The 26200-nt window shown below is 64.1% G+C and overlaps 1 protein-coding gene across 1 annotated transcript in view; it reads right to left on the reverse strand.

Moving 5' to 3' along the window:
• Window positions 1–3624: 3624 nt before the first annotated feature.
• KIF1A (kinesin family member 1A) overlaps window positions 3625–26200 on the reverse strand; it is an 87610-nt gene continuing 65034 nt past the window's right edge. Inside the window, exons 34-49 of the mRNA XM_065881198.1 lie at window positions 25882–25937; window positions 24321–24429; window positions 24004–24070; window positions 23820–23904; window positions 21098–21203; window positions 11838–11952; window positions 10749–10882; window positions 9684–9745; window positions 9218–9363; window positions 8164–8358; window positions 7593–7670; window positions 6594–6718; window positions 5566–5718; window positions 5064–5256; window positions 4049–4167; window positions 3625–3667 (exon numbers count right to left, since the gene is read on the reverse strand). Coding sequence (XP_065737270.1) covers window positions 3625–3667; window positions 4049–4167; window positions 5064–5256; window positions 5566–5718; window positions 6594–6718; window positions 7593–7670; window positions 8164–8358; window positions 9218–9363; window positions 9684–9745; window positions 10749–10882; window positions 11838–11952; window positions 21098–21203; window positions 23820–23904; window positions 24004–24070; window positions 24321–24429; window positions 25882–25937 — 1786 coding nt within the window. The remainder of the gene's footprint in view (window positions 3668–4048; window positions 4168–5063; window positions 5257–5565; window positions 5719–6593; window positions 6719–7592; window positions 7671–8163; window positions 8359–9217; window positions 9364–9683; window positions 9746–10748; window positions 10883–11837; window positions 11953–21097; window positions 21204–23819; window positions 23905–24003; window positions 24071–24320; window positions 24430–25881; window positions 25938–26200) is intronic.

The following is a 26200-nucleotide window of genomic DNA, read 5'->3' on the forward strand; positions in this document are numbered from 1 at the left end:
CACCGCAGCAGGCGCTGAGCAGCCCACGCCTGGGGCGCTCCCCGCAGAGAAGCAAGGCAACGCCAAGGCCTCCTTCGGCTGCGCAGCGGCCTCTCTGGCCTCCCACTGACCTCGTTCCCGTTGCGCCTCCTCCCTGGAGGGCCCGTGGGCTGAGCTGGCCACCGCGCGGTCAGTCAGCCTCTCCCACCCCCCGGTACAGGGGCTGTGAGGGCGCAGCCAGGGGACCAAGGAAAGGTCCTTGGAGCAGGTTAGCGGCGCTCGTTCCTTAAGCGGCCAGCACGGGGACAGCGTAGGGGCTTAACCAGCACCCGTCAGGTAACGCTGACCATATAAAATGACGGGGTTGCCTGGGCATGAGGCTGGCAGTACAGGGGTGGCATACCCAAGGGCACCTGGAGCTGTTCAGACAGGTGCAGCCAGGAACTGAGGGAAGCAGCTGGATGCGACCACGATAAACACCACCTTGTACCTCCCACCCCTCAAGGCTCTCTCCCCTCCCCACCTCGCCACTGGGAGATGTGTGCTGTCTCCAACACCTGGCCCTGTGGCTATTTAAGGCCCCAGCAAACAGACCTAACGCATCAATAAAGCCAAGCGGAGACCCGCGGGTCTGGTGTTGCATAAAGAGCCATGTTTATTTCTTAACTGGACAGAGCCTTAAGTGCACACACATCGTACAGGAGCCTAGAGCCTAACACTCGGGTTTCGGACATCAGGGAACTAGAGTCATTACATCAGGACGGCAGTTACAGTGCAGGGGCTGGGGTGTGCCACACAACCACGTATGTACAAGCCACAGGGGAACTCAGGGGACAGCTGGCCGCAGGACGCACGGACCTGGGAAGAAGCCACAGCCCGTCGTCTCTCCCGAGGAAACACGTGGCCCAGTCCCAGGGATGCAGGAGGGTGCCTGCGGGGTCCCCACACTGAGGAGAGCTGACGGAGGACCAGTGTGGCCACCCTGCCCATGCCTGCAGCATGGGCGACATTTGGGGACCCTCCCCGAGTGCCTTGCGACATCCACCCCAGAGGTGTCGAGGGGGGACGAGGATTGCCGGGAGACCACGTCACTGCAGCCGCCCTGGTGTGTGTGTGTGTGTGTGTGCGCGTGTGTGTGCGCATCGTCGGTGAGTGAGACAATGATTACTCAGAACAGAGAGGCCTTGAAACTTACGAGCATCTCAATAGCCGGCCCTGGGCACCAGCCGGATCGCTTTGGAGCCGGGGCCGCTCAGCCGGGAGCCCAGCATCTCCCTCCCTGGGGCTCCTCCCTAGGGCCACAGCGGAGGGAGCCCACCCCTCCCTGGGGGACGGAGAGCCCTCTCCAGGCGAGCACGGCCTCAAGCGCAATGAGGCTGCAGCCTGAGCGGCAGCAAGCACTGAACCAAAACCCGTCCAGGAGAGATGGCTTTCTGGATCTTTCCTTCCCCACTCGCAGAACACAGCAGCCACAGCCAGACCTGACTTTCCTGTCTGCACCCCACAACCTGAGGACCCTCACGGGCCTCCAGACCAGCCTCCCATGTCACAGATGTGGCAACTGAGTCCCAAACCACTCGTCTCTGGCTTGCATGACACTGGGCACGAGACAGCAGCTTTCCTGACTCACACACGGAATTCTCGGACCCAGGCCCTCGCGTGGGAGCTGGCCCGAGAGGAGGAAGTGGTGACGGGTAGGGGCCACCAGGTGGGCCACACCTGGTTCCGAGTCACTGCCAAGACGGCGCAAGGCCCAGACGAAGCAGCCCTGGAGGCCTCCATGGCCGTGGAGGCCCCTGAATTTGGGGCGATTCCCAGAAACCCTCCCGGGGGCCCCCTGCCCCACTCAGCGGGTGCTCTGCAGGTTGGCTGGCCCCAGACACCTGTGCCCGGGGTGAGAGGGCCTCAGACTCTCCGGAGGCCTCCGCCTCAGGCTGGCTGACCTGAGTGGCCGTGGCCTGGCCCTGCACCTCCAATCTCCCCGCAGGAAGGAGGGGCTCTCGGAACTGACCCATCTTAGAACAACTCACCCCACCTGTCTCTCCTCCCTGCCCTCAAGGCCATCGTGGTGGCCAGCGTCAGTGCTTGCTCCAGAGCGTGCTGTCCCCTCTGCTCTCTGCGTCTTGGCCTCTGCCTCCAGGGAAGCCCTGTGCGCGGGGCACAGGCCTGCTGGTTTCTGGACAGTGTTTGACTTCAGTCTGGAATGTGAACCCTCTGTCACCCCCTCTTGGGGGACGTGGTAGGGATGCGTCTTGTGCTGCGGTGGCTGTTTTCCCTCGAGCTAAAAAGAGGCTGAATGTGCCTCTGAGTGTAGGAACAGGTCACTGAAGACCCCATGGTTTCTCTGAAGGGCTTATGGCCTGGGCATGACACACGGCCAGACTCTCAGCCCGGGGCTGGCTCCTGCCCGGTCCCGGGCAACCCTCAGGCATGGGGTCTGCAAAGGGGACGAAATGGATATTGTCACGAGAGGGCAGAACAAGACAAGGGTGACACCCTCGGATACAGGAGGAAGCCCCCTTGATGACGGATGACCCCAGCACTGGCTGCCCTCACCTGACCCCATGGAGTTTTCTCACCAGGACTCAGAAACTCTGCTCTTGGGGCAAAGAGGGGAAGTCACGATTCCTTCCCTGGAGCTCACCCCGGGTCTCACAGTGGCTGGAGACGCCGCACCAGAAGCCCCTTGCTGCCTGGACCACCTCTAAACACAGCTCCCCGCACCCAGCCGGCCTGGACACATGACACACCCGGTGGGACCCTGACCACTCTCCCGTTTGGTTCCCACCAGGACAGCCGCCAGCCAGGCGCCTGCTGCCTCACCCCGCACGTGCCGCCAGGGACGGGCTGCCGGCGTCACCGGGACAGTCACACCTCAGGTGGCTGCTGTCCAGGTGAGACGTGGGTCCTCCCTCCTGCGAGGCGGGTGCATCCACCTTCTGTGCTGCTCGGATCTCAGGCATCAGACCCCCCAGACACACACACGCACACGCACACGCACGCACGCACGCACACGCACGCCCTGGGACCAGGGCCTGCCCCACGTGCCGCTGAGCCTCAGCTCAGGCCGGGCAGGTGCCCCCGTGGTGCCAACCAGGAGGTGCCCGGCCTGTCCAGACGCCACCTCACTGTGGTCTTCCCAGGCGGCTGCCCCGCCTTGTGCGTCCCCAAGAAGCTTGGGAGGTGCGTTTGGGAGCAAGCGGGGCGGGTCTACGTGAGGGCATTAGAGATGCACACATAAATAAAACACAGTCTTACGGTTAACTTCTGAGCGGGCTGTCTCAGTGTCACTAACTGATGTATATTAATTATAGTCTGTCTATGCTTAAAAAAATATTAGAACGGCAGCGATGCCCCCATGGCTCCTGTCCTCTGGCCTTCCTGGCGTCTCCCAGCTCTTCCCACCCCAGGGTGCGTTCTGAATGAAGAAAGGACAACAAACGCGGCCTCTGCTGGGAGCACGACAGGTCGTGTGGCAGGTCCCCGGCCAGAGGTGGTCTCTTGGGGCCCAGTGCGGGCATCCCCAGGAGGAGGGGGCGCGTTGGCTGTCTGCTGGGAGCAGGGCTGGGTGGCGGATGACACGACAGATGGTGACGAGGGTGGGAGATCGGGGCCGGGCCTGCTGGCTGTCCAGGAGGGCTCGGCTCAGACCCTCATCTGGGCAGACCTCCTCCTGGAGAGCTTGGACCTGCCAGGGGCGGAAGAGACGCGGCGGTCAGGGCGCCAGGCTGCCGGCATTAGCGTCTCTGGTTCCCCGGTCGCCCGAGAGCCGTAACCTCTGTCTCCTGTCCCTGCGACTCGCGGGGAGCGGCCCTCCTCCCTGTCCCACACCCCCCCTCCCCCGCCGCCCCAGCTTCCTTTGTGAGTCACTGACTAGGGGCGGGGCTCCATCCACCGGGGGCCTGGCTGTCCCCAAGCCTGGTGCAGCATGTCCCCGACGTGGAGGCCCGCCCTGGTTGAGTGGAGGTTCTGAAAGTCGGGGATTTACACACTCGGTGAGGAGCGACGGCCCGCAAACGAGAATCCACGTCCTCAAGACCGCGCCCCTCCCTCTGCAGGCAGGACGTACCGTATGGTCCCCGCCAGGAGGGGGTTGAACGCGTACAGCCAGTCGTGCATGTCCTTGTCGCTGCTGGCCTGCAGCAGGATGCCCCGGTGCTCCGTGCACACGGCGAACGTGTTGGGGGTCTGTGGAGGGGCGCTGCCGTGAGGGGCGCCAGGCCTCCCGCGGTCAGCTAGGGGCGGCCGCCGCTCCCCCGGGCCCAGGTGGGGGGGAAGCGCCCTCCCCCCTCAGGGGGAGCGTCAAGGATGAGGAAGCAGAAAAGAAGACCCCGAGGAGGGGGCAGCGCTGCTGCACGCACAGCCCGTCCTGACCCTGCAGGCCGTGGCTCCCCTCCGGAAGCCAGTATCTTCCCGTCATCCCCGTGGCCATGCCCGAGGCTACCTTGTCACTGCTCTGTGTCCCCGTGGGATGAGTCAACCCCTCACAGGCCAAGGTCCCTCCCCCGGGGACCCTGGCTCAACTGCTCGCCCAGATGTATCCTCTGGGGCCCGTTAATCCTGGCGTCTTCTCTCAGGCCCGAGCCCTCGACGTGGTGGGCGCGGGTGGCAGGCTGAGCTCACACCCCCCTCCCCCACCACAGGGAATCAGTGCCCAGTGGGCCCTGCGGCCACCAGCCAGGAGTCAGGGCTACTCAGGTCCAGGGCCACCGCTTACTCAGAGAGGAGCAGGGCAAAGCCAGGCACGGGGCGCTGGACTCCTGGGCCCACTGCCCCGCTGGCCTAACAGGGCTCCATGACCCCCACTGTGGGCGTTCCCAGGAAGAGGGGACTGTCGCTAGCCATCCAATGGAGAGGATCAACGCCTGCCGCACCCGTCACCGCCGCTGTCACCAGGGCTACAAGCCCCGTGGGTGGGCAGAGTGGCCCCGGGACACAAGAGGCAGAGAGACAGTGAGGCTGACCCCGACGGCCCTACCCGTGACAGACGGGCCCGGCTTCAGTCGGGCAGTGGGCAGACGCAGGGCCCGCAGAGGAGGACCCGTCCCGGCTCCTGCCCTCCCCCGCCCGCGGCCGTGTCGCACCTTGAGCATCGCCTGCTGGTCCTCGCTGTACTCAACCTGGGCTGTGGACAGGTTGAGCACAAACCTCTCCACGGCATCCTTGTCGCTGTTGTACATGTAGGCGTAGGGCCGCCGCACCACCACAAAGCGCTTGGCCCAGCCAGCCGTGTGCGGCTCCAGGAAGTGCAGGTACCCCTTCTTGGAGACGATCGGGCTGGGGATGGGGACGCCCCAAAACCATCTTTCTGCAGCTGCCCACCAGGTGCCCAGCCCCCGCCCGGCACTGGCTCTGGCTCTGGCTCTGGTCCACCCTCCTGCCCTTTATGTCTGCTTATCCTCCACCCCTGTCCTAGGTCGGGGGGCCCTGCCCGACCCCCGGCACAGAGCTGTCCCCTGTCCTAGGCCAGGGGGCCCTGCCCGACCCCCCGGCATACAGCTGTCTCCGTTCTAGGTCAGGGGCGGCCCAGCTGTCCTTGCAGGAGCAGAACGGGCTGGCCGGTGCTTTAGAAGGGCCCTCACGCACCTGACCCGGATCTCCTGGATGTCGGGAACCAGTAGGCGCCGGGGCTCCTTGTCGGCCTCCGTTGCCCGGGCAGGGGAAGGGGACTTCTTGGAATCCACCTCCGGCAGGGGCTCAGGTTCTGGGCTGGCCGGCCGGGAGCAGGGCTGTGGGGTCCTGGGAGAGCACAGTGAAGCCCCTGCACTCCTGCCAGAAGGTGCCTCTCCGGCCCGGCTTCCCCGACGGCCAGCGTTACCCGCTCAGAACCGCCGGGGGCGCCTGGCTGGGCCTGCCCCCCACGCTGGCTCAGACCTCCGGCCGGCCCGCCGCTGCGCCGTGCCGTGTGGCGGGCAGGGTCCACGCCGACGCAGCGCCTTCTCCCGTGGCATGTTTTGGCTCCCCACCTCCACCTCCCGTGAAAGCGGCTTCCGCATCTCTTGTCTCCAAAGTTATAAACTGAAGCTGACCCGACTTCCTCAGGGACCGTGTGCGTGCAGGGAGCTGCTATAGTCCACTGTAGCCACCAGGCCCAAGCGACGGACCCGGTGGCCAAGGAGGCCTGACTCAGGATGGCGCCCAGAGGGCTTGATGCCTTTTTCTTTCAAGAAGGAAATTTGGAAAGCCTGAGGTGTTATAAGACCTGATGGGTCAGACACGAGCGCTGTCAGCAACGTGTGCCCTGCTCCCAACACCGCTCGGCAGGTGTCAGGTGGGCTCAGGTGTCCTCTAGGCTCCGCTTTGTCACCACTTTTCCCACTGAGTATTCTGTGAGTGCTGCCACTGAAAACGGCTTTTTGTTTAGTGTTTTGACCCATTCCTGGTTTTATTCACAACTGTATTTTAAATCTACGCTTTAGCAGAAAATGACCTTGGACAGGGCTGCGTCAGCTGGGCCGGGCAGACCCCCTCCCCCGGCCCTGCCCTAGCGTGCAGCTGTCCCCAGACACGCAGCCCCTCGAGCCCTGGCTTCTTGCTCTGTGCCCGAGTCACAGCCGTTTTGTCGGTCAGCTTGTGGGGGTGGAAGCTTTGCCGGGAGCCTGGAGCTCACTCACCTCAGTTCAGCTGCCCCGTACCGGCCCTCGACCAGGGAGGGGCAGGTGGAGGAGGGGGTGAGCGTGGCCGCCCCCAGGGGGGACATGGACGGGTCCCTCAGCAGGGTGACAGACATCTCAGAGAGCTGCGGAGGAGAGACGGCTCTTCAGGGATGGCCTCAGGGCCCTCTGCGGGTGGGGACATCCCTGCCGCGGCACCTTTGCCTGCATTTTACCCTCTGTTTAGGGCAACCCCACTCCAGCTGCGGGCTGGGCTCTCCTCCCAGCCTCCCCACCCTCTCCCAGCCCCCACCGTCCCCCGGCCCACCCCGCCCAGGGCTTCAGGCTCTGCCTTTTGCCGAAGGAGGTCCTCAAGGCTGTGGAGCCCCAAAGACGGAGCGAGGACCGCTGGGTGGGGGTCGGGGAAGGAGTAGCCTCTGAGCCCCGACTTCAGGGTGCGCAGCCTGGCAGCCGCGGCAAGAGGAGGTTTGGGCAGAGGGAGAGGCCGGTGCGGAGCACAAAAGCCGGGCAGGGCTGTCTGCCGGGCTGAGGGGGGACGGGTGATGGGCCTGAGCGCTGGAAGGGAAGCCTGGAGCCTGACACGGGCCGGGGCCAGCCTCCAGCACAAGAGCCGCCCCAGCCTTGGGCGTGAGTGTACGGCTGCAAGACCAGGGTGGGCCCCCAGGGGAGGGAAGGAAGCCGAGGAGAGGGGGCTCGGCCAGCCCAGGACACAGGCAGCTGGGTGAGGGCCAGCCTGGACAGGGCCGGGGACCGGGGAGAGTAGGAGCCAGGGACGACACCGAGTGGACACCTCTGGGCCCGGCGGGCCCCTCGCTCCCGGCCCTCCACGGACCCCAGCCTCAGGCCCCGGGAAGCCAGCCCCTTAGCTCTGAGGCATCCCTTTAGGCTGGGAGAGGAATGTTCCTAAGAAAACCCTTATCTCCCTCTCTCGGCCACAGCAGCCACCGCCCCCCCCCGGCCCCCCCCCCCCCCCCCCGTGGGCGGCCCCTCCACGCCCACCTTGCTCTCGCTGGCGCTGACGCAGACATGGCTGTGGGTGTACTCTCTGTTGAAGGAGTGGGTGAGGAGCCGTAAGCACTGCCGGGAGAGCAAACGCCTGGTCAGGGACCTCCCGGGACCTGGCTCTACCACGGACACAGGCCCAGGACACGGGAGACTGGCTGAGGGGCCAGGCACCCCAGGTCAAGGTGGGAAGCACCCTCACCTCTCCCAGGTGATGTGGCGGTCTGAGGAAGCCCCCTGGGGCAGGCCTGGGGCCTGGGCGGGGGTGGGGGTGGGGCCAGCACCCCCTGAAGTGCGGGAGGCCTTCCCCGTGGCCCACCCAGCAGCAGACAGGGCCAGCTCTGGTGTAGGTGGCGAGCTCCCCATCAGCATAGGTATGCAAGAGACAGCAGGTCACTGCCTGGGGGAGTAGAGGCTGTAAGAGGTCCCCGGGTTCCAATGTGGGTAGGGTGGGGTGGGGGTGGGGTCAACCTATATATGGACTCATTCTCCCAGGTCCTGCTGGCCGTGACAAGTCACTGGCACCAGGAAAGGGCCAGGAGCACGGCCCCGCCCGCCTGCCACCCACCTTGACCGCCAGCTCCCGCTGCCTCTCGTTGGGAGCCTCCAGGGACGACGGCCGGCCCGCAGCCGCGAGCGGGGAGGTGGACGAGCTGTGGGCCTCGGAGTCCTCGCTGGAGATGGGGGACAGGGCCTCGAGACCAGGCCGCTGGGCCGCCTCCAGCTTCTCCCGCAGCAGCAGGTAGTGCCGGGTCTTCTCCACCTGCACAGAGGAGCACGAGTGTGGCTTTGCCTCTGCTCCCGCCAGGGCGGGGAGGGCGGGCGGCTGCTCTGAGCCCCAGGCCTGCTCAGGCCCGGGAGAGCCGGCCGCCCTGCCGGGCTGTGGCATGTGACGTGGCTCCAACAGACCTGCGCGTGCGCCTGCCGTGAGCCGACGGGACGGACACTGTGTTCCCGCAGCCGCGTTCCGGGGGGCCGCGTGCGCTGCAGCCGCCGACTCGGGAAGGGCCCGGAGGGTGGACATGGCCCCCGACGCCCGCTTCCCACCCGCGCCCCGGGTCAGCAGTCAGCGCCGCTGCTGGACACTGGCCGTCCTGGCCCAAGCGACAGAAGGGCCTCGCCCCGCCCACTAGCTTCCCTCCCGGTTCCTTTCTTGTCTCATCTACGTGCCCGACAGTCCGCGCTTGGGTCAAGAATGAACCTCCCGGGCTTCCCTGGTGGCGCAGCGGTTGAGAATCTGCCTGCCGATGCAGGGGACACGGGTTCGAGCCCTGGTCTGGGAAGATCCCACGTGCCGCGGAGCGGCTAGACCCGTGAACCACAACTACTGAGCCTGCGCGTCTGGAGCCTGTGCTCCGCAACAAGAGAGGCCGCGACAGTGAGAGGCCCGCGCACCGCGATGAAGAGTGGCCCCCGCTTTCCGCAACTAGAGAAAGCCCTCGCACAGAAACGAAGACCCAACACAGCCAAAAATAAATAAATAAATCATACATAAAAAAAAAGAATGAGCCTCCCGTCCTAGCCGGTGGCGTCGTGTGGCCCTAAGCCCTGTGACGGGCGGCTCGAGGGCCATGTGCTCCATCCGGGGTGGGGTGGGGACCTGGTGGGCTTGGCCCTCTCACCTCCTGCAGGAGGCTCAGCTTCTCCAGCTCCCACTGGTGGTCCAGGATGAGGCTGTCGCTCCGCGGCCTCCAGCCCGCCAGGTTCTCCTCGCCCCGGACGTAGGCCACGGACGTGTCCAGCACCCGCCGGCGCCGCCGCTGCATCCCTGGAGCGGACGCCCGTCAGACGCGTCCCTAGCCGCAGGCTCACCCACCGAGGGAGGCGGGACCCCCACCCCAGGCCCCCAGAGCCAGGTGTCCCGCGGGGTCTCGGCTGCCCCTCCTCTCCCTTCCTCTCTCCCCTCACTGTCCTCCAGCCCCCCAGCAACTCCGGGGGGCACGAGGTGAGCACTCGAGTCTCCAGGTGAGGGGCCCCCAAATGGCAGCGTGGCTGAAGTCACCCAGGTGGTCCCAGGGGACGGGGCTCCCTGACCTCCAACGGTGCCCCACCCCACCCCCGACCAGAAAGCCCAGGGCAGGCGCTTACCTGGGCTGCCCGTGTCGGCCACGTGGCACAGGCTGAGCTCGTACACGCCCGTCACGCGATTGCTGCCAGGAGTGGTGGGGGGGTGGGAGGAGGAACGTCGCCACCTGGCCCCGCGTCGGCCAGGCACCGACTCTCGCCACCATCAAACGCACACTGGGCACGAGTCCTGCAGCCGCCCATGCCAAGCGGCCTTGCACGAGGTGGCTGAGGTGCTTGGTTCCCCGCAATGCAGTCCCTGTACATGGTCCCCATCCCAGACTCCCGCTGGGCCCCCCTTTCTCTTGGGACCACTGATTCTGCCAAGGGCACCCTGCTAACCCGCTCATGGAGAGGGACTCACGCTCACGGGGTGACCTCCTGGATGACAGGACCATGGCCAGCCCAGGACCCCCACCCCCCCTTCCTCCCGGCTGTGCCAGAGCAGCGGGGACACAGGAGCCCACGAGACAGTGCGTGGGGAGCCTCACTGAAGGCGGCCAGTGGTGACCCTGCACCCTTGGTGTCCCTGTTGCTGGCGCAGGGGCCCTTCTCACTGCCTTGACGTTCTCGGCCATTCCTGCCCTACCCCCAAGAATGCAGGTCAGAGCGCAAGAAGGGACGCTGGTCCTGGTGTCCGACTCCCCCACGTGCCCCCAGCCTCCAAGAGGCACTGGCTCAGCACAAGTCCTCAGGAAGTGCTGTCCAGAGTCACCCTTCCCGCCCAGCCCCATGTTTACCCAGTTTCTCCCACAGAGTGGGGGGAGCAGTCCCAATAGCACAGATCTGCATAGCCCCTGGGGAGGAAGGTCACCGGCACCTCCCTGGGAGGCCCCAAAGTGGACACCTCAGGCCTTCCCACTGTGCCCTGTGGGGCGAGCCTGGCTCTCTCACACCCCCCAACATGACATCGGGGTCCCCACAACTGACGGTCCGAGTGAGATGAACCCCAGAACCGGAGGCCCGACGGGACCGGGCCAGGTCCTCCGTCTCATGGGTCAGCCGGCCCGGAGTGCACCACGTGACATACTGCTCCGTGCAGAGCCCAGTCTGGTACTCGCTGTGCCCAGGGCGCCACTGCAGGCTCACCTCTCCGAGGCCCGCAGGCTCCCGCTGCCGAACAGGTTACGGATGGAGCGCGAGGCCGGCAGCTTGGCATCGCGGGAGTAGAAGACCATGCAGAAGTCCTTGGTGATGACGGCCGGCTGTGTGCAGTTCTCCATCTGCAGAGGGCAGGGTGGGGCTCGTACCCAAGGACACCCCAGGGAGCTCGGCTCCAGCCGCACCTAGCCATCTCCCCCTCGGGGCACAAGAGCCTCCGCGCCGAACCACAGCCAAGCGGGAGAGACAGCGGGGCACCCACTGCCGGGCGCCAGTGTCCGTGCAGGGGCCCCAAGTGTCCCGGACACGGGCCTCAGCTGCCTCACCATTAAATCGGGGTGACACACTCCCCAAAACGTTTGTGAGGATCTGACCGGACCCTGTCTGTGCGCCCACAGTTTAACTCTCAAACGCCACAGGAAATGACTGCACAGCGAGTGAGGTGCTGTCTTAAACAGCTAGTTCTTTGGTTTTCCCGAAGCTCCGGGATAACTGCTAACAAAGCTGGCACCTTGCTTGGGCAAAGCCCTGCGTGTGTTTTCTCAGCCTGAGCAAACCTCATCCTGTGGGGCAGTCACGCAGGTAGGTCCCCATATTACAGCTGGAGTGGTTAGGCTCTAGGGGGGTGGATGCCTTCGTCTCTACCATCCCACTGGCTGCCGACCCCAACCCCCCGCCCCCATTCCTCAGTACTGTGCACAGCAAGAAACGCCCACGCCCCCAGCCTCCCCCTGTGCTTCAAAGGGAGGTCACGGCCTGAGACCCTGGGGATGGGGAAATGGGAGGCTTCTGCTTTTGTGCTGCCTGGAAGATAGATGCAATGTCTGGCGGTGCTGCAGCTATCTTGCAACCCCAAGGACAAACTCATACACTAAATGTAGCAGCGTTAGTTAACTGCGAGCACAGCCATTAAAAGGACATAGATTTAATTCAAGGACTTAAGAAGGCTTCGGAGAAGAGAATAGGATTGACTGGGTTTGTCCAGGGCTAACAAGCACCCTCACTGCCCCTTGGCAAGCAGCTCAGGCTTGGGGGACGGGTGATTTTGGTGGAGTGCCCTGGGGGCAGGTTTCTTGCCTCAACGTAAGCAGAGAGGGTCATGTAGATCTTCTCTCGGTAAGGGGTGACCCGGTTCAGCAGGAGGGAGTTGTGCATGGAGCTGTCCCACGCAGCCTCAAACTGGTAAAAGGTCCTGGACGGAAGCAGAGACAAGGTGGAAGGTCGGATGTGGCTTGCTCTTGGTGGGGGTGGGGACATGCAGACGGACAGACACAGACAGACAGACGTGTGGGCCACCTGCAGGGAGAGCCGCTGGGGCCACAGGTCAGAGGCCCAGGTGTTGGTGTCCAGGGAGGATGGAGCCCTCCTTACTCAGGACCATGCCAGGTGGGGGACTCAGGCGCCCCCCAGGGTGAGTGTGGAGCCCTCTCAGCTCCACCCTGGGGGAGGGGGAGAGGGGTCCCCTGGAGCTGAGGCAGGAGTGAGAGGATGGAGAGGGGAGGAGAGGAAAGGGGAGGGGGCTATGACAAAGGGGAGGGAGGGTGAGAGGAGGGGGGAAGGGGGCAGAGGCGACGGTGGTGGTGGGGAGACCATGGGAAGGGGTGCCCAACTCCACCCAGTCTCGGCCTGAGTAAGGAGGCACCCTGGCCTCTCCCTGGACTCAAAGGGAGCCCGCCCGGCTTTGCCAACACTCTCCATGGCCATCTCCTCCACCAACCGACTCGCCCTTGGGGAGGATGCTGGGGGTGAAAACCGGGGTGGCCCCTCTCCCGGACGGCATGGCCTCCGCCCACCTCAGCCAGGCCCCGTGGAAAGGCAGGGCCTCACGTAGCACAGAGCAGGCAGTGGTGGTTTCTTCCTGTCCCCAGTCTCTAACCCGCAAAGTAATGACCAGTGCGTGAGCCAGGGGCCAGGAGACCCCTCTGAGGGCAGCTCAGGGCAGGCCCAGGGCCCAGACAATCTGGCGGCCCCCAGGGCAGGGTTTTCTGTTATGCGGCAGCTTCCGTTTTCCACCACCTGACGGCAGAGCTCTTAAGCTCTTGCCTCAGGCCGGGTGCGCGCTTGGAGGACCCTCGTATCTGAGCTGGGGCTGTGCCTCAAGGCACGGCGTGGCCGCTCTGCGGGCCCCGGCAGCCCCCAGCCTCACCCGGTTTCCGTCCAAGCATCCTCACAGAGACACAGCTGAGGAACGCATCACCACAAGCGGCCCGCCACAGCACGCGCCCTGACGCGGCCCGGCCCCTGCGGGGGAGCCGGGCCCACCCGGCAATGCAGAGGGAAGAGGAGGGAAGCCGCGGAGGGGCAGGAACAGCGCCACGGCCACCCCCGCTCTCCATGGCGCAGTCCAGGGGTGCGGGAGAAGCAGCGGGACAGGGCAGGGCCACTGCCGGACACGTCACTGAGGAGAAAGTTCCAGAGGCAGGACGCGAGGACAACGGGGTAACCAGAGAATGGGCAGAGAGAGAGGGGAGACACCGGGGGAGAAAGGAAATCGAAAGTCAGAAGAGGACAGACCGAGCGAGCGCGGAAGAGAAAAGCGAGCTGTACCTAGTGTCACTTCCGAACGAAACGCTAAAGGCGGTGGCAGCCAGGACACACACGTACACACACAGAAGAAATTCACATGTCAGAACGAGCACCGTCACCCGGCCAGGTACCAGCTAACCGATACGGAGCAGGCGGGGCTGTGCCTGCCGTCTCGTGGGGCCCAGACGCGGCCCACGGGGGTGGGGGTCTCCCTGTGGGTGGGGCCCACTCTAAGCCCCAGCCCGGGGACCTGCAGACACCCCTTTCCCTGTGTCCACAGGGAGAGCCTTGGGTCCACCTCCAGCAGGACCAGCTGGGCACACCTGGAGCTGCCACCCAGACCCAGAGGGATGCCCTCTGTCCCAGGGGTCCCCAAATGCCCCAGGTCTGCGGACACAGCCCGAGGCCCGCTGCAGCACAGCTCAGAACAAATGCGCCCCCGCCCCGACCCCGACAGCCCAGCTCCAAAAGCCACTTCACAGCACGTGACCTCGGGCTGACAGCAGACATCTCTGTGCCCTGCTTCCTGGACCAATGACGGGCAGTCACTGCCCCGCCTCACTGAGACGTCCTGTGGGTTAAGTAAGCCGGTGAGGAGCTGAGGACAGGCCTGGAAGGCATTACTGTTATTACAAGTCCTCTCCCCAGGAGGCCCAACCGCACCCTGGGCACGGCCCAGCCTGAGGCCCCGGCCCTGGCAGGCTGGCCAGCCCCGAAGCCTCCCGCTGGCCCAGGGCCTGGCTCAGCGCTGCCACCTGCCTAAAATGTCGCTACAGGATGCTGCCGGCTTCCTTCCCGCCGCAAGTGCTCGGGGCGTGAGGACCCAGCCCAGCAGGGCAGGAGGGCGGCAGCCCACCGACATGGGACCCAAGCAGCCACCCTGGGCAGGGTGTCACATGGCAGGAAACTAAGACCCAGCGGGCTGAGAGGGAGCCACGGTGCATCCAGGAGGTGCCTGGCCTGCGGGGAGACCACGCCAGGACCCGACTCATGAGCAGCCCCAGCGGACCCTCTGGGGTCAGGTCACCCGGAAGGGCGCCCCTCCCCTGTGGCGTCACTCACTCTACCTGAGCGAAGTCCAGTCAGCCCCCCAGGTACACTTTCAAGGGGAATGTGTGGCCCAGACTTGGGGTCCCTGGACCCGCAGCATCTGCACCACCAGGAACTGATCAGAAATGCAGATTCCGGGGCCCCCGCACTCACGGAAGCAGGAACGCTGGGGTGGGGCCACCTTAAGGGCGGAGCGTCAGAGCTTCACCGTCGGCTCAGCACCGTCACACTGTGGACCCTCTGCATCCAGCCCATTCCAGGGAAAGTGGCCAGTCCCTCCCTCCAGCGAGGCCGTGCCAGGCTCCACCATGGATCCTGGTCCTTCGCCCTTCCACCTGCGTGCCGTGCCCTGGGACCCCGTTGTAAAGAAAGGGGCTGCAGGCAGGCCAGCCTGCACCCACAGCAGAGCCCCGGGGGGGGGGGTCCTGCGGGGCCCCCAGCCGGACAGAAAATGCCCATCAACACAGTCCCTTTGCAGCAGAGTGGGGACCCAGCATGGAGAAGTCCCCCCCTCAGACACCTCCGGTCCACTTCCAGGAGCCTCCGGCTGACATCCTGACTCCAAGCGAGCCTTCCAAGCCTGGCAGGGAGGGTTTCCTGGACGAGGAGGCCTGTCTGGCGGCTCTCCTCCAGCCACAGGGGTCAGGCAGCAGGCCCCGGAAACAGAACCACCCCAAATTAGCTCCGGGACGAGAGTGTGACGCTCAAACAAGCGAGGACCCACATGGGGAAAACTTGAAAACTCAGTTAAAAAGTTTTGTTGATGAAGAAAATGCCACATGTTGTAAACATCTTTTCTGTCCTGCCACAAACAGGCTGCAGCTGTTTCGTTTTCCCCGGGGTTGGGGGAACGGGAACCCGTATTGGCCCTGCCTGTGAGCACGTGTGGGTCCACGGGAGGCCCTGGGCTGCCCGGGTGGGAGGCGATGGAATCTCAGGGCTCTCGACACGAGCACCTGGTCATTCCGTATGAGCCTCTACCACTCCTGCTGCCGACGGCCCATCAGAGCTCGTTTAGACAACTTCTGACGTGCGTAACCGCCACCGTGCGCCAACAGGCCGGCATGGCGGGCATCCTAAGGGGAACGGGTCTGCCGAGAAGCTGAAAATTCAACCGCACGCTCGAGGCTTCGACCTGAAACTCGTTATGCTCTGGGAACTATGTTTCTCGAAAGAGTGTCACACTTGCAGGAGTGGCCCAGGTTCTTGGGGGTGGTGATCTGATGGGCAGGCTTCCAGGACTGAGCCCCCGGACTGCAACCAGGGCAGCCCTCCTGTCCGGTGGGGACCGTGATCCCAAGACGTGCCCACGCGGCTAAGAGCACGGGAACGGCCTCGAACCTCAGGAATTCTGCTGTGTCTGGATGCCACACGTGCTCGGCCAAGTGGCATCACCCACCACGCAGAGCGAGCTCTTAGACCAGAGGGACACAGGGGATGGAGGATCGAGGGGATGAGGGGACAAGCGAACCCCCGGGCCAGGCTTTGAGCTTCCTGGGGACAGACTGTTCCTGTCCTAGTCTTTAATCCCCCTTTCTAACACCCCAAAGAACGTGGCTCACATGTGACAGATGAATGAATGAGTGAGTGAGGGTCATGGCCCCGTAAATGGCGCAGCATGGCAGGACAGAAGGGGAAACTCAACAAGATCCCACATCTGGGCCCTTCCGGGGAGGCTGGAGTAGCCTTTGGGGCACCTGGGCCACCTGTCTGGGGAAATCCGATCCCACGCCTGGTGGGATGGTGGGAGTCACCGTGCACTGCCAGTGTCCCCCAGCCTTCTCCTCGACACCTTTGTGCTTTAAAGGGTCACGAGGACCCTTTCTGCTCCAGGCAGGTGGAAACCCAAGCCCTGGGCAGGAGCGTGAGCTGGGGTAAGATGTGCGGACAGTGTGGAAGGTCTGACCCAACTCTTCATGGGTCACAGGCTGTGTCACAACCCCTCTTGCGTGTCTTGGGGTCTCCGCAAGGTGGGCGTGAGTCCCTGGTATTTAAGTGGGGCTCCTTCGGCAAAATTGGAGTGGTTAGGGAAAAAAAAACAGGCTTTGGCTCAGGAGGTATGAGGTATGTGTTTTAAATTAATTACGAGTATTTTAAATTAAATACTAACAGGGTAGTAGTGAAAATAACCACACAACTTACATTAATAAAGTTCCACACGCAAGACCCCTGCTAAGAGCTTTTCACGTTCATCTCATTTAACATCACAACCTCAGGCAGGCCCTAATAAAATCCCCATCCTGAGGTGGAAAGAAACCAAGGTTCCAGAAGATTCTGCCACTTGTCCACATTCACAGCCAGGCTGCCCCAGCCCAGTCGGTACAGCCCCCAGTCCCCACCCCACTCCAGATGGGATGGGTGGGGGTCACCATGCACTGCCAGTGTCCCCAGTACTGGGGACTCTGCTTGTCCCCAGTACCACCCACCACAGTGGTTTCCTGCCCCGCAAAACACAGCCCCACGAAGAAGGCACTAGCCCGAGTCTTGGGGTGCTGACCCCTCACCCCTCTGAGCGCCCTAAGCCTCCTCTTCGGGCCAAGTCCACTGGGGGCCGATGAGCCCACCTCTGAAACTGGGGGCTGGGGCCCCCTGCTCAGGTGCAGGGGTGAGGTCCTCCTGAAGTCTAGGGGCTGGCGAAGGAGGCCCTGCCGGGAAGGAGGGGCTCCCCCTTCCTTTCCTGGTGCCATGTCTCCTCCTGGCCCGAGGGTATGTTTCCATTTTACCCAGAACCCTCCTGGAGGCATGAGGTATTTGTAGGGGGGTGTCCAGGACCAGCCTGAACACCCTCTATCATGCTGGGCTGGTTGTGGAAACGCAAACTTGAACAGAATGCCCACACACCCCCACGCGATCGTACTGATGGGCCTGGAAGTTTCCTCTCATCAGGGAAACAGCCCCTACATCGGGCCCCCTGCAGGGATGAACCCGAGCCGATGGGATCCCGCCCCAGAGCCTTCTGAGATCCGGCAGACTTCCACCTCCAGGACCAGCTGGTAAGCTGCCACCTCCAGCAAGCCCTCCGGGCTGCCCGAGAGGCAGGTCCCTGCTCTGGGCTCTGCAGGGCTGTGACCCTCCCCTGGTACAGAGTCCACTGCCGTTTTCTCCTTGACCAGGTCTCGGCCGCACCCAGCTGCGTGTCCCCAGGGAGGGCAAGGATCCGCTCCTGGAGTGGGTGCATACGTCCTTGGGCACACCCCGACAGGAACCAGTCTGCTCACTGCCCCAGGGGGCCTCAGCTACAACTGCCTGGGGCACATTCACAGTGACCATCTGTCCTGACACACCACACCCATGACCTGACAAGGACACAGCCTCCGAAGGGCCTGCTGTGCCCCCAACCTGGTCCTTGGGCTCCCCCCTCATAAAGGGGCAGGCACCACCCTGTTCCCCTCCCTGCAGCTTAAAGCCTCAAACATCAGCCCTAGAAGCCTTCCTGCCGCTCCTTTCATCCTTCAAAACAGTGACCCCCAGGGCCACCAAGCTCTGGCCACAATCCACAGGGACCCATGAGCTTCCCGCCCCGGCTTGGCCCCCAGAAACCTCTCCCTCACATCCCGCCCAGCCTGGCAAGACAGTTACGGCCTTGACCCTCCGCTCAGAACAGACTAGAGTCTCACGGACAAAGTCTGAATTAGGGACCGTGAGGCTGTCCACCCCCAGGGTCTCAAGGACCCTGCACCCAGTCACCACGCGCCAGGGCCTCACTCGAGTCGGGAGGGATCTGCTGTCCCCGGCCCAGGAGCCCGTGCCTCGGGGGGTTGGACCTGGGGCCACCCGAGCACGTCCAGAGCCTGGGCCCACCCACCTACTTCCAAAAAGGGTGTGCGGTGGCCATGGCAGGAGCACGGCTGGAGCCACCCGCCTGGCCAGTCAAGGGGCTTGCACCCAGGCCTGGGAAGCGTAGAGCGAGGAGATCTCAGCCGGGCTGCTCCTGTCTACGGCCCCTCCCCCCTCCCTCCCTCTTTTCTCTTTCACTTTGCGGGGAGTGGGCCTGGCCGGCCAGCCTGCATGCGGGTGCTCCCGCTGGGGTGCAGGGACGGGCAAGGCTCAGGGGTGGGGTGGGGGGGAGGGGAGCAGGAAGTCAGCCAGTGTCTACCGAGGGCAGGAAACTACCAAAGCAGCCAAAATCAAGAGTGGGGGCAGAAGGGACTCAGCCAAGGGAGGGTGACGGGGAAGGAAGCAGTAGGAAGAGAAAAATACAAAAGGAAATAAAATGAAAGGAGAAGATGGGAGAGACGGGAGGGAGAGGTGAGCAAGTGTGGAAGGAATCCAAAAAGCGGAAATGAAATCTCAGGGCTGCGGGGGTGGGAGGCGAGGCTGGAAGGAGACCAAGGGGCGCAAATGGTACCTAGGCATGTCCGAATCAAGAAACTGCCTGCAAAACACAAACAATCACAGGTTAGTGAGGGGCGGGGCGGCGCGGAGAGAAGCCGTCCGCCGCCACAGGCCCCCTCTGAGCTGGGGAGGCTGCAAAGCGCGGGGCCTTTGAGCGGGGAGGAGGCTGAGGCCGCGGCAAAGCGGGTGGGCAGCTGAGGCTCCGAGGCCCAAGCAGACCTGGGTCTCTGAGCCTCAGCGTCTCTGGGGGCAGAAGGGCCTGCCGGGTCCCCCGCAGAGCAGCCGGGCCCATCGCGGCTCCGAGGACGTCAGCCACCGTCCAGGGAAGACGAGGGCCCTCGGGAGGAGCTGCCGGCCTGGCCAGCTAAGCCTCAGAATGTCTCCTGCCGGGGGCCAACCCCCGAGGAGCGTCCCTGAGATTTTCCAGGCCGGGCTGGGGTCGGGGCAGTCCTGGGGCCGTACGGCACGGGCAGAAGCCAAGCAGGGGCCAAAGCAGCTACGGGCAAGGACTACAGCCCCAGCCCAAGGACGTCCTTGAGCCGTGAGGGCCCGGACCGGCCCAGAGCTGGCCGGCCTCACTGCCCACAGCCCCCAGGGAACAGGACAGAGCCCATCAGCGATGGGTCCTCTGGCCTCCAGGAACAGGGAGAACCTCTTTGGCCAAAGCCCCACTGACCCGAGGTCCAGCCAGGAGCAGCTGTCCCCTCCGCTGCCTGGGGACTGAGCCCAGGACGAGGTCCCCCCGTGCCCTGCAGCAGCCGTGCTGGCCGGAGGACGGGAACCCAGAAACGCAGTCTCCCTCCTCAGAGCAGGGAGACCGTGTAGGGCGGGAGGCCCAGAGGCACCCCCGCCCCCTTCTCTCCGCCCCCCCCCCCTTTCTTGCCCCAAGAATCTAGGAATTGCCAAGGCAAAGGAAGGGTCAGAGGTCAGGGGAATGCTGGGGTCATTCTCCAGGTCCAAAGCGGCACTCAGCATGGCAGACAGAGCCTTCCCGGGCCCCACCTCCCCCGGGGTCCCCACCCCCCCCGGGGTCCCCACCCCTGACGGCCTGGGCACAGCGGCCTGTGTCCCTGCAGGCAGCCCGTGCGGGTGGGTGCCAGGCCCTCTCTGCCGTGTCCCCAGGGTGTGTTCTCATGGCGACAGGCCCCCCCACACTGCCTCACTGGCCCCTGCCCCGAGGTAAGCCCCGCCTGCCTGTCATGGTGTCCCCCGCCCCTGTGAGAACACCCCCCAGCATTCTTCACCCAATCCCTCCCCGCTCTGGACATGAGTGCAGGGTGAGTTTCTTCTGGAAGGTTCTGGGGCAGGGCTGGAACCAGAGCCACACCTGCCCCTGTCGGGGTCTCTGCCCCCACCCCCCAAGCTGCCCACACCAAGGGATGGTTCCCTACAGCCCACTCTCCAGAGAGTCTATAAAGAAACCGAGCTCCGTCTGGTCCCAGGACCCTTTATCCTTATGGATCCAGTTCTCCTTGCATGTGTGGGGTGCCCGCACTCTGCTCTGAGCACACCCAGCCCTCAAGACATCTTTCCTGCAAACACAGCCGCAGAAGCCCGCGGAGACGCCCATGGCTCGAGCTCAGGGTCAGCTCTCGGCTTCTTCCTCCTGGGCCAGGTCGAGCCCTCGGGACTCGGGAGCACCCTCCCCGTGTCCCTGAAGCCCCAGAAAGCAGCACCTCAGACACAGCCAAGCCCTCCGACCTTCCCCCCCGGGAGGGCGGCTCTCAGTCATGAGCTGCCTGCCCCGGCCTGGCCCCCACAGGCCTCCGCCTCACATCCCCGCCCGGCCTGGCAAACCCCGACAGGCCTGCTTTGTCAGGGGCTGCCGGGGGGCCACATCCACCCACCCTGATGCGGTCAAGCTCAGACTGCCCAGTTTGCAGAGATCTCGGCCATCACCTGGGAGCTTGGAAAGGAACAGCCCAGTGACGAGGAGCGTGGGCCAAGCTGTGCCGCTGGGCAGACCTCCACCCCGGGACGCCAGACTGCCGACCCAGCTCGACCCTGAACTCCTCCAGGACCCTCGGCCCCAGCACTCCTGCCAGAGGGTACAGACTTGCCCGCAGCGGTGTGGTTGGGAAATCCAAGCTGTTTGTCCGCCCCGTGCCTCCCACTGCCCCATTCCGCCCATCCACCCACGAAACTCCCGAGGACAGGACCCAGCTCATCCGCCGGCAGCTCCCACGCGGCCCCTCCGTGGGGTGACCGAGTGAGCCAGGGACAGGGTGGTGCGCAGACAATCCCGCCGGGGGAAGTCGCGGCCACAGGCACCCCTCCCTGCACCCCTTCCTGGAGGGCTTGGAAAGCTTTGGGCCCTTTGTGGCCAGGGGGCCAAGTGCGTGAGCTGAGAACGCACCCTGGGTTCTGACGCAGACCCTCCTCCAGGGAGTTGGGAGCAGCCCTGCCGCCGCCCCCAGGGGACTCACCGGTCGTCCTGGGCTGGGTAGATGTATCCAGACGAGAGGATGTTGAGGGACAAGATGTTGGGGTCAATCAAGGACTCGTCAGTTTCCGGGGTGTTTCGGATGCGACCTACAGGAAAGGGGACAGGCCGCGTGTCACTGCCCAGGAGGGCAGGTGGGGGGCTGGGTCCCTGCTCTCCGCCTCTGCCTGGGCCGGAGCTTCCACCTGTGAGGCCACGCCATGTGGCTCCCCACGTGGCCACAAGAGCACCTGACAAAAGGCAACACCGGGGGTGTGGGGGACAGGGAGGCCCACACGGGGGCTGCACCTGCACGTGTGCCACCTGTCAGTGGGCGTCCTGCCATCTTTCCCTGCAGCCTAAGTTCTGAGTTTCTTAGTCTTTCAGCCATCGATAACTCTCGCAGTATCTCCCCCACCCCAACTGATAGATGCCAATCCCTCAGCCTAGAACTCACAGGCTCTCCTACCTGCTGGAAAAGGAAATCTTAGCAAGATGAGAAGGAGAAAATGTTCCCTTTTCTCTTTACACTTAAAAAAAGGAGAAAAGAAAGAAAAGAAACACTATCTGCATCAGAAATCTCCCCCTGTAAGAAGCATCTCCAACAGAGCCCTCTAGGGCGCCCGCACTTGGGTGGGGGGCGGGAGTGACTCTGTAAACGGCAGCAGAACCGCTATGAGTCAGAACTCCCTCTTGGTGGTTTCAGTAACAATGTCGTGCCTTGTAGAGATCCTTAAATTCACTGCTCTGCTTCCTCGAGGAATAAACAAATACTGACTTTTCTTTGTTAAGCCAGAAAGGAATCCCTGGCCTCTCCCCTCCTCCCCGCCCCCCATGCAGAGTTGAAATAAGACCCAGCACCAGGACAGAATTCTGAGCCCACACGCTGGGGCTCTACTTCCTGGAAGCCTCTAGCAACATTTGAGCTCTGGGAGAAGGCAGGTGTGGGCCTCCAGCCACGTGTCCCCGAAGGGTGTGTCCCCCATGGCTGAAGGCTAAGGCAGGGGAGGGCCACACGGCCCCTGCTGGGGCAGCTCAGCTGCAGGGAGAGACCTGGCCCGTGTGCCAGCCTCACCCCTCCTCACCCCCCGGGCGTGGGCTTCAGCGGAGGCTCTTCGGAGGGACTCTGTCGGCTCAGAGTCTGCCCAGGGCTCCACCTGCAAAACTGATGCCCTCGGAGCCCCGGTCAGGCCGAGACGTCCACTCACAGGTCTGCGAGGTTGATGTAGCCCAGAGCGGCAAAGCCCAAACCCCTTAGCCCAAGAGTGGGGGCCTTGGTGTTCCTGTCAGCATCTCCCCGAACCCCCTTCAACAGCACCCTTATCCCCTCACCACACACACAGGCGAACACCCCTGTCTGCATTTTCAAATGGGATGTGGCCCGGAGAGCAGAGAGAAAGGTGGGATCCCGGGACCAGGGCCTGGCTCCCCAAGGCCAGCGAGGGTACAGCCTCTGTGCAGACACAGGGGTGCTGGTCACTATCCTAGGGATGAGGGTGATGGGGTGGGGTGTCAGGGAGAGGTTCCACCAGGACCAGAGCCGGGTCAGTAGGTGGTGTAGACCCTTCCCTCTGGGCAGAACAGGCTCGGGGTGACGGCGGCATCATTTCCCACCCACGTGTAGTACGTCCGCGAGCGAGTTGGGTGTCTGCTCCATCTTTCTCTTGAAATTGATGCAGAGTTTTTAGATTCACCCTAAACAACATCTGAAATGGGGGTGTGTGTGCTTGTTCTACTGTTTTTCTGATTTGTGTGAAAATAGATACGAAACGTCTAAAATAAAAGCGTTTGTCCTGGAGCCCCCAGAACCTCCCTGCCCACAATCCTGCACTTCGGGTGCAGGATGATGGGTCCCTTGTCACAGTCCTGTTACTACACCCTCAGAACCACCCCCTACAAGCCCCAGGGACACTGCCCTGGAGCTGTTGCCCACCAGCCACAGCAATGCCCCAGGGCGGGCCCTCCACGGGGCCCTCAGCTCCAGGCCAGGGTGGCGTGGGCAGCTTCACGCTGATGACACGCTGGAATGGACAGTGGTCCCTATCCTTGAATGGAAACTGGGAAGACAAATTCTTTACAAAGAAATCAGCAAAGGAAATGTTTCCAGTAGATGAAAGAGTTCAGGACATGAAGTTACAGAAGGAAAGCGTCTAAGCTCCTGGGTGATTTCTGTAAGTTGAACCGTGTCTCCCCAAAAAGACGTGTTGCAGCCCTGACCCCCAGAACCTTATCTGGAAATAGGACCTTGGCAGACGTGATCAGTCGAGATGCTATCACACTGGAGACAGGTGGGCCGTCATCTAAGTATCTAGGCCCTGTGAAGACGGAGGATGGGGGTGATGTGTCTACAAGCCGAGGATTCCCTACAAACCACCAGAAGCTGGAAGAGGCAAGAAAGGATTCTCCCCTGAGGTTTCAGAGGCAGCGTGGCCCCTGCTGACGCCTTTATCACAGGACTTGTGCCTCCAGAACTGGCACAGGATATGTTTCTGTGGTCTTAAGCCGCCAGTTTTCGGTGCTTTGTTACAGCAGCCCTAGCAAGTTAGCGCAGTGATGAAATAGAAACCTGGACTCATTACCTGAGGCCAAGCCCTTCTTTTCAGGTGAGGGGCTGAGGCACACAGCAACAGGGGCAGAGCCGTGGTTAGAACCCAGGCGTCTGCCAGGGCCCGGGGTGAGGGGGGTGGTCTGTGCTCTTCCCCCGAGGCCCCCCCCGCACCACTCACCCACGACCAGCTCTCGCACTTCCTTCCAGTGAATGTGGCTGCCTGTCTCATGCAGCAGGGTCACGGTTATCCGCCTCTGGATGCCCTGCGAGGCACCAGGAGAGAAGACACAGTCAGATGGCCTGGGGTCCCTGGGGTGTGGGGGGGGCGCTCGAGGCCGGTGGGAGCAGCAAGGGCTTCGCACCTGGTGAAGCAGGAAGGTCCCCATGCATGGCATCCCGCCACGGTGGTCCACCACTGCAGGGATGTAACTGGGAGAGAGATGTGAGAGCTGAGGGCCGCGCCCCTCCTCCCTGCCCCCCACCCACACACACACACCCGGCCCCCAGGAGCAGAAGGGGTGAAAACAGGAAAACAGATCAGAGGTGGGGTGGCCCGCTCCGGGGAGACCAGAGTGCCACCACGTGCCACCTGGCCCAGCCCCCGGAACCCTCCCTGCTCCACAACCCCAGAGGACCCCAGCCCATCCCCAGCGTGGGCTGCACCAGCCTTGGGACTTACTCGCCATTGGCCTCCAGCTCGCAGATCTCGAAGTAGACCAGCAGGTCGTACTTGCAGTGGCAGGGCCCGGGGCAGGGCCGCGTCAGCGTGCTGAGCTTGGTGGCGGGCACTGGGGGCGACGGGGGAGAAGCACACACTGGTGGGAAACTGAGAAGCCACGTGCCGAGGGTGCGCTCAGAGGGGAGGCCAGGGAGGGGACACCTCAGAAGCAGTGAGGTTGTTGCCCTCCAAGATAAAGCACCAGCGGACCCCTCCCCGGGGCCCAGGGTACGCCCCGCTCTGGGTACCGATGGGCCTGGGGACAGACGTGACCGTGGGCCTCTCTGTGCCCCGCGGGAGGAGCGCTCAGCCACGCGCACCTGGCACAGGCTCTGCAGAGGGTGGTACCTGAGCCACACAGGAGCAGCAGGACGGAGGAGCCCTGCCTGCTCGGAGGCCACACAACCCGCCCAGGACCCTCTGCTACACCACCCTCACCCTCAGCCGCCGCACCAGCCCGAGCTGGTGGAGCACCTGCCTCCAGCTCAAGGGGCCCCGGCCCTCGGCTCCCACTGCCCTCCACAGCCCCTCCTCCATCAAGTCCCACCTGAGCCCCACCGCTCCACCACAAATGTGCATCTGGGTGTCCCCCTGGAGGCTGCAGGGAAGGCTGAACAGCCCAGGAAACACAAGGGGCCAACCTAAGACCCACAGAGAGGCCAAGAATAATGTCCACAAGTGGGCCACAGGCCTGGAGGGGCTGGCGTGCGTCCCCCTGCGGCGCCCTCAGTCCGCAGACCACCATCTTGCGGGGACTCGGGGGCGGGTACGCAAGGGTCACCGCGGACGTGGCCCAGGATGCAGCAGACGCACCTCCTGCACGGCCCCTCTCGGGCGCCCATGCCGGCGACAACGCCCCCCGACCTCAAGGCGGGTTCCTGGGCTGTGAGGGCCTTGGCGGCACCGCCCGCCCCCGTGCTGACGCTCCAGCCTTCTAGAGACTGTGTTCCTGGACTTCAGCTCTTGTCGTGAGGGCAGGGAAAAACCCTATAACCCCTTTGAACTAAAACCCAACTGATCTCAAGAGCTCTTGCTCCGCCCACCTGCTCCCGGGGAGGGGCTCTGGGCGCCAGGCAAGGGTGCTGACCGTCCAGGGACCCCACCGGCCTGGCCACCACCAGCCTCAGCCTCCTGTGGACCAGCTTCCGGGTCTGCCTTCCACCCCAAACCTCGTCCATCCTGCGAGGTTCAACTCAGATGCCCCTGCCCCGCTGAAGCCCCTGCCCCCCCACTGTCGGCTCCGGGCAGCCTCACGGGACTCCGGGCAGGCACCACCTGGCCGTTGCCCTGCTGCCCTGTGCGTGCCGAGGGGTAAAGGACGTCCCTGTACCTTCGCCCTGTGCCTCCCGCTCCAGTGTGAGCCCCTTACGCCATGGGGACCCCATGAGGCCCAGCAGGGGCAGGGTGGCCCCAGGAGGCCGGGAGAGCACTGACCAATCACCAGGACTGCACTCAGCCTTGGAGGGGCCGCCTACACGGGCACCCACTTGCCCAGGTATGCACCCAGAAGGGCCCCGCCTACCTGGCTTGGACAGTGGCATGACCCGCGGGAAATGGCGGCGCGAGGGCCTCAGAGGGCTGTGGGGACAGAAGCACCAGTGTGAGGTGACCAGAGACTGGTGTCTGCAGGCCCCCAAGGTGAAGCGGGCAGCCGAGGGCAGGAGCTGGCTGGGGAGGATAGCAGGTTGCCGGCGCCAAGCCCGGGTCTCCCTCCTTCCGTCCCTCCCTCCCTCCCACAGGGCCCGGGGAAGGCCCGGCCTCAGGCTCTCCACCAGCTCGGAGCGAGAGGGGGGCCCCTCAGGACCCTAGAGCCCACCTGCGAGGCCCCACGAGGCCCCGAG

This window comes from Phocoena phocoena, chromosome 7 (genome assembly GCF_963924675.1).
Source record: "Phocoena phocoena chromosome 7, mPhoPho1.1, whole genome shotgun sequence".
NCBI classification, from domain to species: Eukaryota; Metazoa; Chordata; class Mammalia; order Artiodactyla; family Phocoenidae; genus Phocoena; species Phocoena phocoena.